Source organism: Cyrtonyx montezumae, unplaced genomic scaffold (genome assembly GCF_038088225.1).
Source record: "Cyrtonyx montezumae isolate F1298 unplaced genomic scaffold, pur_monq_1.0 scaffold_5, whole genome shotgun sequence".
Taxonomy (NCBI): domain Eukaryota; kingdom Metazoa; phylum Chordata; class Aves; order Galliformes; family Odontophoridae; genus Cyrtonyx; species Cyrtonyx montezumae.
In genome coordinates this window covers 14,945,099-14,962,337 of record NW_027072056.1, presented here as the reverse complement: position 1 = coordinate 14,962,337, position 17,239 = coordinate 14,945,099, and the positions used below count along the sequence as shown (strand labels likewise).

General features: G+C 40.8%; 2 protein-coding genes across 2 annotated transcripts; one reads left to right on the top strand and one right to left on the bottom strand.

The window, feature by feature from the left end:
• Positions 1-97: 97 nt before the first annotated feature.
• Positions 98-5,835, bottom strand: LOC136056187 (cytochrome P450 2J2-like). The gene is made up of 9 exons (XM_065748231.1): positions 5,665-5,835; positions 4,758-4,920; positions 4,478-4,627; positions 2,920-3,080; positions 2,050-2,223; positions 1,680-1,821; positions 958-1,145; positions 512-653; positions 98-276 (listed from the first exon to the last, which is right to left on the bottom strand). The coding sequence occupies exons 1-9, from the start codon at positions 5,833-5,835 to the stop codon at positions 98-100; spliced, it is 1,470 nt and encodes a 489-aa protein (XP_065604303.1).
• Positions 5,836-10,242: 4,407 nt separating this feature from the next.
• On the top strand, positions 10,243-15,526 carry LOC136056189 (cytochrome P450 2J2-like). The gene is made up of 9 exons (XM_065748234.1): positions 10,243-10,419; positions 11,101-11,263; positions 12,073-12,222; positions 12,421-12,581; positions 13,202-13,378; positions 13,600-13,741; positions 14,283-14,470; positions 14,968-15,109; positions 15,278-15,526. The coding sequence occupies exons 1-9, from the start codon at positions 10,255-10,257 to the stop codon at positions 15,454-15,456; spliced, it is 1,467 nt and encodes a 488-aa protein (XP_065604306.1). The 5' UTR covers positions 10,243-10,254; the 3' UTR covers positions 15,457-15,526.
• The last annotated feature ends 1,713 nt before the right edge of the window (positions 15,527-17,239 follow it).

Sequence of the window (17,239 nt, the reverse complement as noted above, 5' to 3'; positions counted from 1 at the left end):
CAGTGAGCAAAGTGAATTTGAATACAGATTAGATAGTGCTGTTTGTTGTGCAGTTATTGATGGGTCAGAGTCCCTCTGCCTCGTGCTATGTTGCACACTAACGTGGAACAGCACAGATTTCGTACGGATGTGGCTGCAGTATTGCACCCAAAATATACTCCAGGTTGATTTCCTTTACTCCTTTAGGGAGCTGAAATGTGAATGCCCGAACCAGATTAGTAAAAAAGATGAACAGTTCAACTCGTGCCATCTGTTCCCCTAAACACACACGGTGCCCTGCAGGAAAAAGGGAAAGAAGTTAGCAGGGTGAAACTAAGATCTCAAAAAAAAAAAACAAAAAACAACCAGACAAAAACTGGAGCTTTTACAGTAAAATATATGACTTTAAAATCTTTGTGCCAAATATGTTTATATCAAAGCGTTTTTTATCGCTTTGGAAATTCCAATTTTTGCTGTTGTTTAGTTGTGCTGCAAGACAAGATGAGGAGGGATGGCGACGTGTTGGCGTTACCTGCGGAGAACGGTAAGAACGCCTCTTTGTTCACAAAGTTGCCGTCCAAGTCGAGGAAGTGGTTTGGGTTGAACTTCCAGGGGGTTGCCCAGTGGTCACTGTCATACACGACAGAGTGCAGATTTGGCAACACGAGTGTGCCCTGCAAGAAGCAGCACAGGTGATGTTTTCTATGTATTGTTTCTTTTCTGTGTCTTCCCTTATCTCTAATAGATGCTGTGCCATCCTGTGTGTACAGCCAGGTGCTTGGACTCAGCTTGCCCTGTGTGCATTTAGGCATAATAAGCTATCTTTTTTTTGTCATGAGGTGTTATATGTGGGCTCTGATTTGGAGCACTCAGCTTTCTTTCATGTCTGTGACGTGCTCTCTATGCCAAGCCAGGATCTGATATGCCAGACACAGTAAATATTAACTACCAAAGCTTGGGGAAATACGTACTCCATACCTTTTTAATGTGAAAGCCCAGCAAAGTCGTATTCCTCACACACAGTCGAGGGACCCCCACAGAAGTGATGTTGCTGTACCGCAAAGTCTCATGAATCACAGCGTTTGTATAGGGCAGTTTCTTGCGGTCTTCATAGCTGATGATATGAGAAGGTTCCAGAACGGCCTCTATCTCTCTTTGAACTCTTTCTGCAGGGCAACAACAATGCTTTAACTTTTTTTTTTTAATCTTTTTGTTTCCTGCCCCAAGGTGGGGATGATAAAAAGAGTCTGTGTTACTTCAAAATGCCTTGGTGTGTATTTTGGTATCTCTGTTGATTTCAGTTGATTGAGAAAATGCATATTCCCAAAGCACAGAACAGTCTCCACGAGGGTAAAATGGTTCTGTGCTCTTCTTAAAGCTTTTCCGTTCTGAAGGTGATAAAAGTTCTGCTTGCATATGAAATCATGATTTTAGCTGGGTATTCCTTTCTTTTTTATCTCACTAGAAGGGGATGGCAGTGCTATTAATAAAAATGATCTTAATGAGCTGGTAGAGAAAGCACATATTTTTTGTTTTGGTTGTTAAGCTTTCATTTTTAGATCTCAGTTATTGAGGTACTACCACTTGTGTTAGTGTTTACTTTGATCTGTTGCAAGTGACTGAGCAAATACTGACAGTAGTAATGACGTTTATTACAACGTAATGTATGAGTACAGCTCTCTGCTAAGGCTTTTACTCACCTTGTATTTCTGGGTATTGTACCATATAGAGCAGTGCCCAGAGGAGGGTGGTGCTTGTTGTTTCAGTCCCTCCCAGCAAGAGATCAACCACAGTCTGAACCATGTTGTCTTTATTAAACGTAGAGGTGGGGTCATCTTTGGTCTGTAGGATATGTTCACATGAAGGATATGAAGTGGATCATTTCATATGTATGATTGCTCAGGTAGCAATGGGTGTGACTTTATGAAAATGGTGAGCAACTCACAAAGCAAAACTCTTCAGTGCCACACAAAGCTTGTGTATTAAAATTCTGTCACTGGCATGTGAAGAGCAGGTATTTGTAGTGGGCGTTGAGGCCAAGGGGGACAGGTGTGGTAAATAGATACTTACTTTTGTTATTTGGGCAAGGTAGAAGTCAATGAGGTCCTGTGGATTGCCTGCCTTCTCTCTCTTGTGCATCTGGACCTCATTCATAACTAAATTGTGCATGAAGTTGTTGTATGCAAACACTTTCTGGTGCGGTCCTGGGAAGTGGTGCATAAGCCATGGGAAAGCATCGTACATCTGTGATTTTAAATGAATAATAAGAAGTATGAGCATTTTTCAGTGGTGAGACCAATTCCAATTTCCTAATAATTGTATAGGCACTGCAAGAGTTGTTTCAGTTACGATGAAAGGCAATGCACAGGTTGGAACATGGGAAATTCTGATTAAACATGTAGAATGCCACTGTGCTGATGTCTGTACAACACAACCAAGTTGTAGGCTTTTGTGACCTTGAAAATACTCCACTTCTCATATTGAAATTGTCACCTTTGTCTTTTGGAAAGGCCACATTAACTCAGATCTTGATGATAACAACGTGTATCTTCCCAAAGGGGTGGGGCTTTGAAGGCTGTTGTCATTCTCTGTTCTGCATTCTGAAGACTAGATGGAAATTAAATTTTAAAATGTGCTACGTTTTAAGATTCCAAATCTTTCATTTGCAGCACCTGTAAGTGGTTCTTCATTTGAAATGCTTTAAATGCTTTGGAAACCTGCTAGAAACAGTAATGGTTGAGAATTAAAATGTTAGGACACGTGACTTATTGACATAAAGAACATAAAATGGTGATGCAAGAGAGATGCAAGATATGTATTAATTTGTTACTGCTTACAGAATAATAGAATGGAAATGTTTGCGAGGACTCATAATCGACTTGACTGTCATTTAATTTTCTAAAGCAGGAAGTCATAAGAACAAGGAAACACAGCTCTTACCCTGCCCCATATGGTAGCTTGAAAGTAGATCACAAAATTAATAGCTTTGATAAGTTTGCTGAAAGATTCATCCTTGCTGGAGAAACGATGGCCAAAAACTACAGCACAAATGATATTGGCAATGGCATGGACGATGGAAGTGCGGGGGTCAAAGGGCTCGCCTGCAAATAAAGGAGCTACTGCTGAGTGTTTCTGAACAGGTGGAAGTGAGAAAAATAAAGAGACGCTTGTTTGAAAAGTAAAAATAATACTGGCTCAAAGTGTGTGAGGTTTAGTCTAAAAATAGTCCGATCTTCTCCAGGTGAACTCTAGTATAATGCAAGTTAACTGGATGGATTGTCGTTGCGGGGATTTTTTATTTTCAGTCTGCTTTTAATTCATATAAAATATGGTAATTTTTGTCTTTGAGGAGATGAATGCTAGGTCTCTGTTGCCCCACCTCTCTGACTTGTGATCTGGTGGTCTGGATGGATTACACACGCCTTCAAATCTGCAGGCAGATACTTAAGCTTGGGGAAAAAAAAAAAAAAGATAAAACAGAAAGGAAAGATTTTAAAGTCTTAATTTCTTAGTCATGTTGAAATGACTTGTCTCTTTGTCTTCAAGTGCAGGCAAAATTTTCATAATTCTAATTGTAGAATTGTGAAGGTTGGACCACTAAGATCATCTAGGCCAACCGTTAACCCATCACCACCACACTCACCAACACACGTTCCTTATTTTAAAGGATGGAACACAGCTTCTGTTAAAAAAGTTTAGAGTAAACAGAATAGTGAAATCTAGATCAAGTACCCAGGCTAAAGGTGAGGACAGCCTTCAAACTGTCCAGAGAAAAATGGTCCCCTGTGCATTTGAAGCAGTAACTGGGTTTAATATGGGGAAGAATTACATGGAAGTAAAGATCTGGGCTGTACCCAGACCTCATACCAGCTGGCGTGCTCCTTTCTTATGTATCCACTGACCTTTGAAATGTTGTTCTCAGAAGTCAGAAGGGCCACTTTGCTCTATCTAGGGCTAAAGGAATTGGTGACAGACCTTGAGGAACCTCTTTGTGCTTTCATGTCAGTATGAAATATTATTTGGGTGAGGGATTTGGCTGTTCAGAATATATTTGGTTGCTTTATTTGGCATATTGCTAAAATTCTACCCGTTTCTATTTCATTCAGACCCTACAAAGGAGTTTTGTTGGACAACTGAATGATTTGTTCCTTGTGCTGGGCTTCTTCCTCTGCCAAATTGTAGAGGTTTGCAGGTCACAAATTGTGTTCTGTATGGAGGAAACATACAGTTTTTCTATCCTCCTTGAATGTAAAAACTTTTACCAGCTGTCCCTGAGATTATATTTAAAATAAACGTTTTTTACTATCCTTGTTTAAAAAAAAAAAGTTTCATATTGCCAGCTGTGCAACAAAACATTTTTTTCAAGAATGCAATTAAAAGTCCAACTAATAAGAAAAATATCATTATACCTTGTAAAAAAAATGTTGTGAAACTTTAATTCCCCGAATCCATTGTATTTCAGAAAACACTCCAAGTCTTACTTTTCTAGTGAATTTACCTTTTGTGTTTGCAAAGATACCCAGGAGGTGAGAGGCCTCTGTTTGAATTCGATGCTCTAAGTTGTTCTTCCCAAATCCTAGGCTCCGTATAACAGTCATCCCAAAGCGTCTCTGTTGCTTCCAGGTGTGCCCGCTTGTCAGAAAAATGCCTGAAGAACACATGGACATTTATTTTGGTGCTGGGCAGGGAAATCCTTTTACTGCAGGAGGCAAAATCGGGTTTGGATTGGATTATATTTCACTAACAAAAAGGATATGCATATTTCAGTATTGTAACACCTTTTTCTCCCATCATGTCCCTGTAGAATGGGGTGAGAGGTCTTCCAGAAGTCTCTTCTGAATGGGTGACGATGCCATCCTTAACTGCTTTGTACCCATTCAGTACAACCACGGGAGTCTGTCCCATCCACACTGTATAGATGTTTCCATAGATGCTGGTTAACTGAAGAGTTAATAACAGTGCATCAGTGAATAGGAAACAGAATGCGTTCACTTAAATATTCATTTTAAGAATTGAAGAACATATGAATGCATGCAAAATGCCAAGACTTTTCTGTTTTCTTTTACAGATGAAAATTGACAATAATCCTTTTTTCCTCTGACTTCCAAAGAAAGAGAAGAAATGCTTTTGCGGTCTTTCCTGTAGCATTCCCACTGTTGTTCCTATTTGCCTCTATTGTCTTTCCTCAGATTTTTTCCCTAAAGTCATTTGATGCAAATTTTTTACTTTAGTTTTAATTGTCTTATGAAGAACTTATGCTGTGAGCAGAACAAGATTTCATTTTTTCCCTGTTTCATTTTAGTAATGCATCTTGCTGACTTCTGGTTGTACAAATACAAAAAGAAGCGTCAGCTTAGAGTATATGTTTAGTCCTCTAACGGAGATTGGACCAGCACAGCTTGGAGGTTTTCCAGTGACATTAGTGTCAGGCAAAGGCAGTTCAACTAGAGATGGTTTACAAGGTGAGAGAGTTCAATAAAAAGGGCAGAGAAGAAGTCTGGAAATAAAATATGATGCTTACTGACATTTAAATATAAGACAAAATAGATTCAGATAGATTTTCAACCGCTGGATCACAGAATCACCAAGATTGGAAAAGACCTCCAAGATCATCCAGTCCAACTGTCCACTTACCACCAATATTTCCCCACTAAACCATAGAACAGATAAGACATAACTAAATACCTTAGTGAGAGTTTCTCGACGAAGTTTGAAATCCAGCAGCCACAAGTTCCCAATGATGGGAAGAGGAACAGGTCCTGGAGGGAGCTGGCTACGCATCCACTGCAGCTTCAGGAACTGCAAGATCAGGAGAGAGGCTACCAGGGCTACAAAGAACTCAACAATCCCCAACATCTCTGCTGCTCGCTGCTCTTGTGTACAGCTTCCTCTGCAAATATGGTGCAGTGCAGATGAATGAGAGCTTCTAAGTCCAACTCTCTCTAGAGAACATACGCCTCCTTTGACCATCAGTCTGTATGTCCCTCCCTCTTGATCTGCAGTTTTCCTAAGCTGAAGTTTTCAGAAATCTTGGAAATATGTGATACCCTGCAGCTAGCCAAGCCCCGCCTACTCTCTTTTATGATCTGTGATTGTGATCTGTCACAATTTTTTTATACAACTTTGAATTTTCTTTCATTCTTTGTATTGATGTTGGTTCTTGCAGTCTTTGTCAAGCAGTTATCCAAGGATGCCAACTGTCTTGCATAATGGTAGCACCTCCTAAACTTTCTTGTAGTTAAACGGTGAAGATGTTAAGTTAAACAGTTATTAGCTTTCTGAAACAGTGCAATTTTTATGTGGTTTCTTCTATAGAAGTGGAAATCTGTGCACAATGGGATACAGTCTCTGAGGAGAAAAACAATTGAATTCAAGCAGCATAAGGCTAAACTAACGTCTTCAGTCTCTTACTTCTCTTGGTTGCTATTCTCTGACTTTCTCTGAAGTAGATTGCCTTAAAAGTGTTGGGAATCTCCATAACTCAGGAGCATCTCCCACCTTACCTATTTCTGTTGGAATGGCAACATCTGGTCAATCTGAAACCCCTTTCTTCTCCTCCTCCTCCCTCCCATTTTTCACCCTTGTTTTTAAAAGCTGTTGAGCAGTCAGGTTTGGTGAATCCATATTCCTACGTTCAGTACACGTGCAGAGCACCTCTTCACATACATCCTGCTCCCTCTCACCTGATAAGTACCATTTAGGAGCTCCCATATACAGGTGGCAGATGTTAAGTCTGGTTATGTCAAACAGGTGTGGAAATCAGCTTTTGTCATGAAGATCTGAGGCAAAGCAAATGCAACAACTGCAGGGGACACTGAGGGAGCAGCACCATCAGAAAGGTGAGGTGCAAACAAGAGGTGAGCGTGGTGCACGCGTTGTGCTAAGAGTGTGTTATAATACCAGGGCTTAAGTATTGTGTTGCAAGTTGTAAAGATGGATTTAGTGTGTGTTGGAAAACAGCATTGAGGTTCTATGCTGTGCAGGTATTGCTTGGCGGGGCAGTGTATGCAGGGATTGCATGGGGAGGTACTGCTCACGCAGAATGGAGACATTGAAACGGGGAAAACGTGATGTCCCCAGAACAACCTTTTTGCAAAAACCTCTCTGTAAGGTCCTCCTCTACCTCCTCAGTCCGATCATTGCGTTATTGGTTTGTCGGTCCTCTGATGCACATTGATTGAGTTATTTGATGGAATGTGAGAGATGCTGAATGCGTTAAGTTCATCTGGTACTGCTCTTAATAAGGCATCACTAAGATGCAACCCCTGTTGTGCAGACAGCCTAAGTTTTGGCGTTTCCTAGTGTTTGAGTATTTGCTTCAGCATTTTTGATGTATTTAGCAGCCTAAATGTTGCTCTTGGAATGCTAATAGTCATGGACAGAACAGAACGTTTCAGATAAGAGAAAGCTGAAATGGGTATTAATGTTCTGTTTCTTCCTGAGAAGAACTCTGAGTTCTACCATGGTAGCTGAGCAATGTTCAATTGTTGCACATTTAGCTTTTGGGCCTGGAAAGAACGTAAATACGCTCGATGCCATTCTCGTTCAGAAAGGAGCGTGGGCTGAAACGCTGAAGGGTTTTGGATTGTTTGGGATTGAGAAAGGTAGAATCTATTTTTCAACAGTGTGGCAGTGCCCCATGGCTAAGGAGCAGCTTCCACAGGTCCGTGGTGTGGCAGAGCATCCAGAGAAACCAGCAGGTGGATGGATTTTTATACAGGGAAGCTCATCCAGGAGTGACTGAAAGGAAAAGCCTAATGCTGTGCTATTCCTTTGTTTCTATTTTTATCTTAGGACGTGCTTTGTGCTTAATGGTATGTTTTTCTCCTGCCTTTATTTTGTCTGTTATTGGGTGTAATGTGTGGTCAGCAATAGCTGCAGGAATTCTGAAGAAGCTGCAGTGTAGAAACCTAGTGAATGACAACTCTCAATGTGGAAAAGAAAAGAGAGGAAATTTACTATTATTTGGAGCTGTCTTGCAAATATCCTATTCAAACCCTATACAAATGAAGCAAATCAATATATTAATGATTTTTTTCCCCTTCTGTGTGACTGCTTGCATTGCAGCCTTCCCTGACTGCATCACCTAGGTGCAGATTATCTTTTACGTTGGCTCTGCCAGTGGAGTATACACATTTGAAATGCACAAAGCAATTATCTGTTGCCCAACACAGCACTGAGCTATGGTCAACCTGCTAGTTAATGCTTACTGCTGTTCTTGACACACCGTGTGAGTCTTTCCTTAGCAGACAGCAGTCGGATGGATCACATCACCCCAACACTTCTTGGATCCAGCTGATTTCCATTGCTGTCTCCCATTTCTCTGCTTTTTTGTTTTGTTTTGTTATTTTCCCATCAGTATTTTCTCTTATCAATTGGGCAAATAATCTCACAAATTCACCTGCTGCTTGCTAAGCTCAGGGATGATGTAACTGTGCATTATTCCTCCCTGTATGGTGAAGATAGAGGGGCAGTAAAGCAGATGAGGATCTAGGTTTTAAAACGTTTTTAAACTTGAAAATTAATTTTCATTAAATTGTGACGCGGGCTGCTTGTCCCATTTCATGACTAATCTAATAACTGACACTGACAGTGAATTGAGAAGAAGTAGTTCAGTTGTCCTGTCTCTCTCTGTTTGGGATTTTAGGAAGGAGAGGGCTGGATGTGTCCACGAATCCTTCAGTTACAATGAACAAACAAATAAAAGCCCTAAACAAACTCACTCATGTGACAGTGATGTGAGTGGGGGTGGTAGCGATGGGTTGATGGTTGGACTTGATGATCTTAGTGGTCCTTTCCACAGTACTAGACTGTGATTTCAAACAAGATGTGTGTTTTAAAAATTTTCCAGATCTGGCCATGGACACTGTAGTGTTCTACATAACCAGGCATACAAAACATCTGAACAGATTTTTACCAAAATGTCCATTTTGTGATATATTTAATCAGTAGAAATCAAGTCTCTCAAAGGCATTTTATTTTTTTCCCAGAGGCAGTGTGGGCTTGTGAAGTACCAGCAACATTCTGACAAGAAGTCATGCTCTGTTCCTGCTTCTTTTCTAACTCTTCCTCTGGGATCAGTCCCACATCTCATGCTCAGAAGCATCTGGCATATAAACTTCAGAGTGATCAAGAGATCTTGACGAGGTCTCCATTTGTGCTGACAGACAATTCATCTGTCAATGAGTAACACCACTGTAAACATTAGAATTGTAGGATGGGTGCGAAATCTGATGTGGATCACAATGAATGTGCACAACAGATGGATGTTCTCCTCATCTGAAATGGTGGTTTGGCACTGGAACGGATTGCCCCGGAGAGTGGTGGAGTCACCGTCTCTGGAGGCATTCAAGAGACGTTTAGATGTGCTAAGGGACATAGTTAGTGGGGAAATATTGATAGTAGGTGGACAGTTGGACTGGGTGATCTTGGAGGTGTCTTCCAACCTTGATGATTCTATGTTATAGTGCATTTTTTAAGCAGGATTAGAATCATAAAGTCATTAAGGTTGGAAAAGACTACCAAGGTCATCTGGTCCAACCATATACCCATCCACACTGTGCCCACTCACAATACAGAATTATTCTGGGAAGCAATCTGTTTTCACCTGTCCTCCCCTGTTTAGAAGGACTTGAGGAGGTCTGTGGAAGATAAACTTCTGCTTTTGGAAGTTGTGTGTTTGGAAGTGTGGATGTGGATGTCACAGAGGCTTTGCACTGACAAAGGACAAACCTGAGATGTCTGGAGCGTGGGTATTTTCAGATCTAGCTCTGACAGCTTTCAGTGGGGAAATCTATAAGCTATTTAAAAAATGAAAACCAACAACACAATGTGTTTTTCTTAAAAATATATACACAAATATGGAAAAGCAAACAAAAGTAACAAACCACACACAGGCACTCCAAAACACTCCAGCTTCCCATCTGAGCTCTTGGCTTGCATGTAGCCAGTGTTGTGAGTGACACTTCCAACCAAACCGATTGCTTAATGGGATGTTTCTGAATATCAGATGCAAGTCAGAATGAAGTGCCCGCCTTCTGGCCTTGGTTGGATCTCAAAGTGATGGCAGCTATTAGCATATTGCAGCATTAGTAGTGTATTAAGTACACTCAGGGCTGGAAACACTCATCATTTTCTTGGCTAGGGAAATGTGATAGGGAAGAAAGCTTAGATGAGACAGTCTCGGTCCTCTTTGGGAAGAGTTAAGTAGAACAACAGTCAGTTCAACAGATCCATAACAGCTTTCTCAGTGACAGACAGGTTTGGAGGTGTGAAATGGTAAGTGTGATGCTACTATCTCTACTTTTGTTTCTGCTGAGTTTGCAGTTCCTGAGACTGCAATGGAGAAGTCGCCAGTTTCCTCCTGGCCCGATCCCATTTCCCATCATTGGAAGCATCTGGTGGATAAATTTTAGAGCTGACCATGGGAGCCTGAAAAAGGTATGCATTTGTGGATGTGAGCAAAGGAGCAAAAGCTGTAACCAATGATGATGGTTGTTGATAGGCTGTTATGTTTGTAGGAACTTCAATGGGAGGAAAGGTGGGTCGTGGAAGTTAAATGTAGTGTCTAAAGGAGCCAAATAAAATCTACAGCCCCCTGTGATACAAATAACTATGGGGACACTATCATCTTCAAGTTAAAGACAAAATGAGGATTTCAGCAGTTTTGAGCCTGTTTTTCCAATACTCTGTATGTAAATGTGTAATTTCAAGAGGTTCTACTTTTTATGGCTGAAGAAATTAAACATTGATTTGAAAAATGTAATGGGCAGGTGAACTTTCATATGAAACCTAATGTGAGCTGTAAATACCCATCCAGGAGCATTTCTGTAATTGTTAATATCACAAAGACAACCCATGCTAAACACTAGAAAGAGCTGGAGCAGCTGTTCTTTTCCTCATTTACATTACTGTGAATAGTGGATCCCAGAGCGATCCCACTGCTTTACTGCCAGAAAAGTTCCCATTGCAAAACAAAACCATTTTCCCCTCTTCATTTCCTGAACCCTGGGGTAATGTCATGTTGGAAGAGAAAACGCCACTGTGTGTGCATTTTGGTTGATGTTTCTCCAATGTTTTTGTTGTTGTTGTTTGTTTTGCATGGACTAAACTAATGCACAGCTAGCAAAAGCCTATGGCAACATCTGCACCCTGTGGCTGGGTCACAAACCCATAGTGGTGCTGTATGGCTTCAAAGCGGTGAAGGATGGTCTCACCACCAACTCAGAGGATGTTTCTGGGCGGCTACAGACCTACATGTTCAACAGATTTTCTTCTGGAAAAGGTGAGATGTTTATACCTGCAGAAAGACTTTGCTGATAAGCTCTTAGTTCTCTGTTCACCCATATAAATAGCTCTGCAGCATTCCTCGGTTGTCTAAGTCCCACTATCACACATGTGTTCCAGAATTTTACCAAAGTTGCGGTGTTTGTACTTGCTAGTCTAATTTATCCATTATTGGTGCTGTCTAAGCTTGTGCCCTGCTTTGATGTAATCCATCTGAGGCCTTTAAATCCTCCATTTGGAGCTTGGGGAGCAGAGGCTGAAGTAATTCTTGATGCTCTCAGTTGCTTGTTTACAGTAATGGCTGCTGTGAAGAAAGCACTCACAGAGCTACTAAACAAGAAGTGGCCTTTTGGGGTGTCCCAAGGCACTTGAGTTTCAGATGTATTAGTGAGACTGTAGGTGCAACATGTTCTTGTGTTATTGTTTACATCAGGCACTGCTGAATTTAGGTGGATGGAGAATAGATGGAGTTCTGTATTTGAAACAGGAGTGATTTAACTGTTTTCCACTGGCCTTGTATCCACCCAAGCATAGAAGAACAAGAAGAGAATGCTCACAGATCTCTCCAAATATCTCCTCAGAAGGGTCTCTTGGCCTTGAGTAGCTCAGTGAGAGAGACCACGGTATTTCCAGGTGGTAGAAACCTGAATATTGTTGGCTGAGGAAAGCTTTTTGTCACTCCTGCAATGGTGACACGTAACATCTGCAGGGAAACAATATCCATGTGGGGATGTTGGCAAACATGGCTTGTTTATCAATGTTGCATGAATATTAACTTGGCATCAAATTGATTCTTGATGGCTGAAGGTATCCTGGTCTCAAATGGTCTTATCTGGAAAGATCAGAGACGTTTTGGAATTTCGACTCTCCGGAAGCTGGGAATGGGGAATAAAGGAATGGAACGTGGGATACAGACTGAGGCCCAACACTTGGTGGAGTTCTTCAGGAACGAAGATGGTATGGTGCTGAGGTGCTTGGGAACACAGCCATGATTTTGACACAGTATCTAGTCTTTGTAACTTGGAGGGGAAAGACCATATTTGCTCCAGAAAGAAATAGCACAGGGGATATCCATGACAAAATGTCACTGTGATTTCGCATTCAAAATAGCAAGGAAGATGGTGTTTTGGTGACCAATGCTATCTCTGTTTGCAGGTAGAGCTGTTGACCCTTCCTTCCCCATTGTTCATGCGGTCTCCAATGTGATCTGTGCTGTGGTATTTGGGCATCGTTTCTCCCTCCAGGACAAAACTTTCCACCAGCTGATGGAAGCATACAATAGCATTGTGGCTTTTGGGAACAGCTATATTTACTATGTGAGAAAATGACTCATTTAACATGCAAATTATTTAATTATTGACCATGATATTTTTTGCATTATCAGGCAAGAATAATTAGATAATCTTCATGCAATAACAATTATAGCATTATATATTATCATACTTATTACAGTATTTAGTACACATTAAATGTAGATTTTACCAAAAATACCAACCATGAATATGAGCTGGGTCGGAAGTGCTTTGGAAGTGATATTCTTCAACAACTAATTTTTATTAGAATTCATCAGGAAATAGAATGTGCTTGGGATGTTGAACATTTCTGAAATGGAAACACTACTACTATTAAGTTGAAAAGTGGTATTCATCGTACTGGAGTAAAATAGATTTTTTTTTTGTTTTTTTTTCTTATATGTCAAGGTAATCTGTATTAATATTAAATCTATTACTGTTAATACACGCAAAGTAAACTGATCTGCAAAACCAGATTCTTTTGCTGATGAATTAACAAGGCAACTACTAGTGGAGTTATGCAGTAAAGATAGGAATTCAGGGCTGAAATTAACTCATCACCAAAAATGTCCGCATTGTGTTTCTATATGGCCTTGCTCATGTCATGTAACTTACAGCAGCTATGTTGAATGCTTGCTCCACAGATATATGAAACCTTCCCATGGCTTTTAGGGCGCCTCCCAGGACCCATACGAAAAGTAGAATCTTGCTGTAATTTTATTCGCTCTTTCATAAGGCAGGAGATCAAAGGTCATAGGGAGAGACGCACAGTGGATGAACCAAAAGATTTCATTGACTTTTACCTGGATCAGATGGAGAAAGTGAGTAATTTGTGCTGGAGTTGACACAGATGCTATCTCTATCAAATTCAAGTATGAATTTTGAATAGTCAGTAACCTGTTTTAGAAGTATAAAATAGTACATTTGTTTATTTTTGTACTCTGGGATCCTTAGGGCAGGGTGGGCAATGGGTGGTTTTAAAGATGTAGATATTTAGATGTATTCTGTGCTCTTATTTCATCTTTGTCATTGATACCCATAGGCTAAAAATGTCCCAAATTCTACCTATGATGAAGAAAACATGTTGCAGTCTGTTTTTGATCTCTTCCTGGGTGGCTCGGAGACCACTGCTACCACTCTACGTTGGGCTCTACTCTATATGGTGGCTTATCCAGACATCCAAGGTGAGTCAGAGGCATGGACATAAAGATGTCTAGATGTTGTAATGAGGGACATGGTTGAGTGGGAAGTACTGATGAAAGGTAGATGGTTGGACTTAGATGATCTTGGAGGTCTTTTCTAACCTTGGTGATACTATGATTCTATCTTTCATGTAGAACAATCACTGTTCCACATCTTTATTTATTTCCTTTAAGATCGCCTTTTCAAGCTGGAGTAAAGCCAATAGCTTGAGTTTGATCTATTGCTCAGAAATTCTTGTTTAATTTAGTTTGCTCCCTTTCCTTTAACTATGAAGATCAATAAATCTATTGGGCTTGATGATCTAAACACAGAACTTAAAATTTTGGAAATACTAGATCCTAGTCAAGTAGTATCTCAAAAGTTGTATAAGTGTATTTACATTTTAGGATATAAGAACTATAATTTATTTACATATTGTATCTTTTTTATATTACTACTAACAATCTGAAACTGAAAAGGCAGCTATTTAATGCAAAACATAGTTTTATTCTATATAAAACAGACTTTTTTTTTCCTGCCTAGAGAAAGTCCAAAAGGAGCTGGATGCTGTTCTGGGCTCTTCCCATCAAATCAACTATGAGGATCGGAAGAAACTGCCTTACACAAATGCTGTGATTCATGAGATCATTCGCTTTAGCAGCATTATTTTAATCACCATTCCTAGACAGGCGGTGAAGGATACAACCATGTTGGGTTATCAGGTTCCGAAGGTATCCTGTCTATTCCGCTGTGATCTTTGACCATAAGTGAACATCTTCCTGCACAGCACTGCTCTGTGCTCTCCCTGTGCCTTGACAAGTATAAGTTAAAACGTGCTGTTCCATTTGCAGGGTGCACTGTTTTTTGTTTGTAAATCTATCAAAGCTTGTCAGAAGTTGGCAAATCACTTTTCCAGGATTAGGATAAGAAGTTAATAACCTCACACCCTTCATTCTGTTGCATATGCTAAGAGAAAAAAGGAGACGTGATGGGAATAAAGCAGGGAAATTTCTGAACCTGAGACATTGAGGTTTCTTTCCTCATTTATTTTTTGAAGAAAGGCACACAAAACAAAACAAAACCAACCAACCAAACAAAACAAATGACTTGTTCTATTCTTACCATGTGCCCAGCCGTGCTCTGAATTCTGTGTGGAATTTGTGTCCTTTTCTTCTTGATGTTTGAGAAGTACAGAGGCAGAACTGAGCCAACAGCATCTTCCTTTCAGGGTACTATCATCATGGCAAACATAGACTCAACTCTTTTTGACCCTGAGTACTGGGAGACCCCTCACCAGTTCAACCCTTATCATTTCTTGGACAAGGATGGAAATTTTGTGATCCGAGAGGCGTTCTTAGCCTTCTCAGCAGGTAGGTGTGCTAATAACTAACTGAGACTGTGAATATGAATCTGCATTATTTTCCTTGTGGAAAAAAAAACAAAAACATCAACACACAAAACACAAAGGGAATGTAATCCCAGAAACTGTGGGCTCCAGCCTGGTCTGGGGACTGACTGCACTTCCTCTTCCCCTGCAGGCCACCGCGTGTGTCTGGGAGAGGCGATGGCCAAGATGGAGCTTTTCATCATCTTCTGCAGCCTGCTGCAGACATTCAAGTTCACCCCACCAGAAGGAGATAGAGAAGTCAACCTGAACTTTGTCTTTGGGAGCACAATGAAACCCCACCCATATAAGCTCTGTGCAGTTCTTCGCTAGGTTGCATTGTATGGTAGATTTGGGGAAGAAGCACTCCCATGGGTTTGCAAGTGTACTAATCTTTTCTGTACCTTTTATATTCCTCATTTCCAGCTCAAGTTGAGCACAAATCTGTCCTATTGTTTTTAAGAAGCTGGACCGTAAAAATATTCTGGTTTTCCTCTTCCTAGCATCTGGAAAATCAATGTACATTTTTCTTATTAGAAATGAAATAAACACAGAAAATTATTAGAGTGTCTGATCTTACTTCAAAGCTCAATAGGAATCCTACTAGGCGAAAAGGAACATTAAAGTCAGGTCCAGAGGGATGCTTCCCATCATTCCCACGCATTCCTATGCATTTGTGTGAATTTTCAAACTAAAAGAGGAGACTTAGACTGGATAACAAAAAAAAAAAAAAGGCAGTAAGGGAGAGGAGGCACTGGCACAGGTTGCCCATGGAGGTGATGGATACCCCATCCCTGGAGACACCCAAGGTCAGGCTGGACGGGGCTCTGAGTACCTGATGGAGCTGTAGGTGACCGTTTGTTGCAGAAGGTTGGACTGAATGGCCTTTAAGGATCCCTTCCAACTCAAACAGTTCTATGATTTTCAATTCTAGAGTGGAATATAGAGATGCACTTCTCAAAGGTGGTGACTCTGAGCCCCCAGGATGGTTTCATGGAGGAAAGGAATTGTTCAGGAATCTCTGAATGAGCTGTGCACCAGCTGGTTTGTCTACACAGCCCACAACCACATGGAGGTGATGGCTGGAATCTAGAACTAATAGAGCTACATCAAGCTACCTTTCAGTTTGGTGTGGCTCAGGCTGCCAGTGAAGGCAACCCCCCGTACCTCTCACCTGAAGAACTATAGCCCTAATCCTGGTGAAACAAAGGTGGCATAAATGGTAAAGGGCCTGTGGGTTGGTCTGAAGGTGTTTGTTTTGCATGTATTGTTGTAGTACATTTGAGAGGAGCTCAACAGAAGAGAGTTTGTAATGACAGTGGTATGCAGCAGTGTAGATTGGCCACTTGGTTGGCCATATCTCCTCACTGGTGCCTAGGCAGTTTTGGGGTCTGTTTACAGTCCTGTGAAACAAAGTTTTGTACCAGCAAGGGATGAACAGGGCAGGAAATACTGTCGTCATTTCTCAAGAGGCAAAATTTCCATGAGCACAAGGGGCTCAGGGTAGACCTCAGCACAGCACACAGCTTTCCAGTAGCTGAGCTAATAAACTAAAAGAGGGGAGATGTAGTTTGGATGTTAGGAGGAAATTTTTCAATCAGAAGGTGGTGAGACCCTGTACAAGCTGCCCAGAGGAGTTGTGGAGGTGTTCAAGGCCAAGTCAGGCGGCCTGATGTGGTAAATAGCAATCAGTCTGCAGGAGAGGGTTGGAACTGGACAATCTTTAAGGTCCTTTCCAACCCAACTATTGTATGAAAATGAAAAAGTAAAAACTCAGGTGGGCAAAAGAAAATGTGCTAGATATAGCAGTAAACTTGCTGGCACTGAAGGAATCTTTAACTTAGAAGTAATTTGTACCATTTAACTTTGTGTTTTTAAATAGATCTTGAACCCATGGTGGCTGCTGTTCTGCAGTTCTAGTGGGACATACTTCAGTGAGGAATGTTTTGTACTTGCATGTTTGTCAGCCTTACAGCATATGATATATTAAGCAATTTGTTCCTAATTTCTATCCTAAGCACTATGGGGATTTCATATAATTTTTAAAATACCCAATATCTTTCTCCAGTAATATCTAGACCTGTGATTCCCTTATGCTGCTTCTATCCTATTCTGG

Bases quoted from the DNA above. Each gene is read 5' to 3' on its own strand.
- LOC136056187 (XM_065748231.1), bottom strand. From the start codon at position 5,835: ATGTTGGGGATTGTTGAGTTCTTTGTAGCCCTGGTAGCCTCTCTCCTG. The intron at 4,628-4,757 runs GTGTTACAATAC...TGTGTTCTTCAG, and splicing joins GGACATGATGGGAGAAAAAG to GCATTTTTCTGACAAGCGGG. The intron at 3,081-4,477 runs GTAAATTCACTA...CTTTATTTGCAG, and splicing joins TATCTTTGCAAACACAAAAG to GCGAGCCCTTTGACCCCCGC.
- LOC136056189 (XM_065748234.1), top strand. From the start codon at position 10,255: ATGGTAAGTGTGATGCTACTATCTCTACTTTTGTTTCTGCTGAGTTTG. The intron at 12,582-13,201 runs GTGAGAAAATGA...CTTGCTCCACAG, and splicing joins GGAACAGCTATATTTACTAT to ATATATGAAACCTTCCCATG. The intron at 13,379-13,599 runs GTGAGTAATTTG...TGATACCCATAG, and splicing joins ACCTGGATCAGATGGAGAAA to GCTAAAAATGTCCCAAATTC.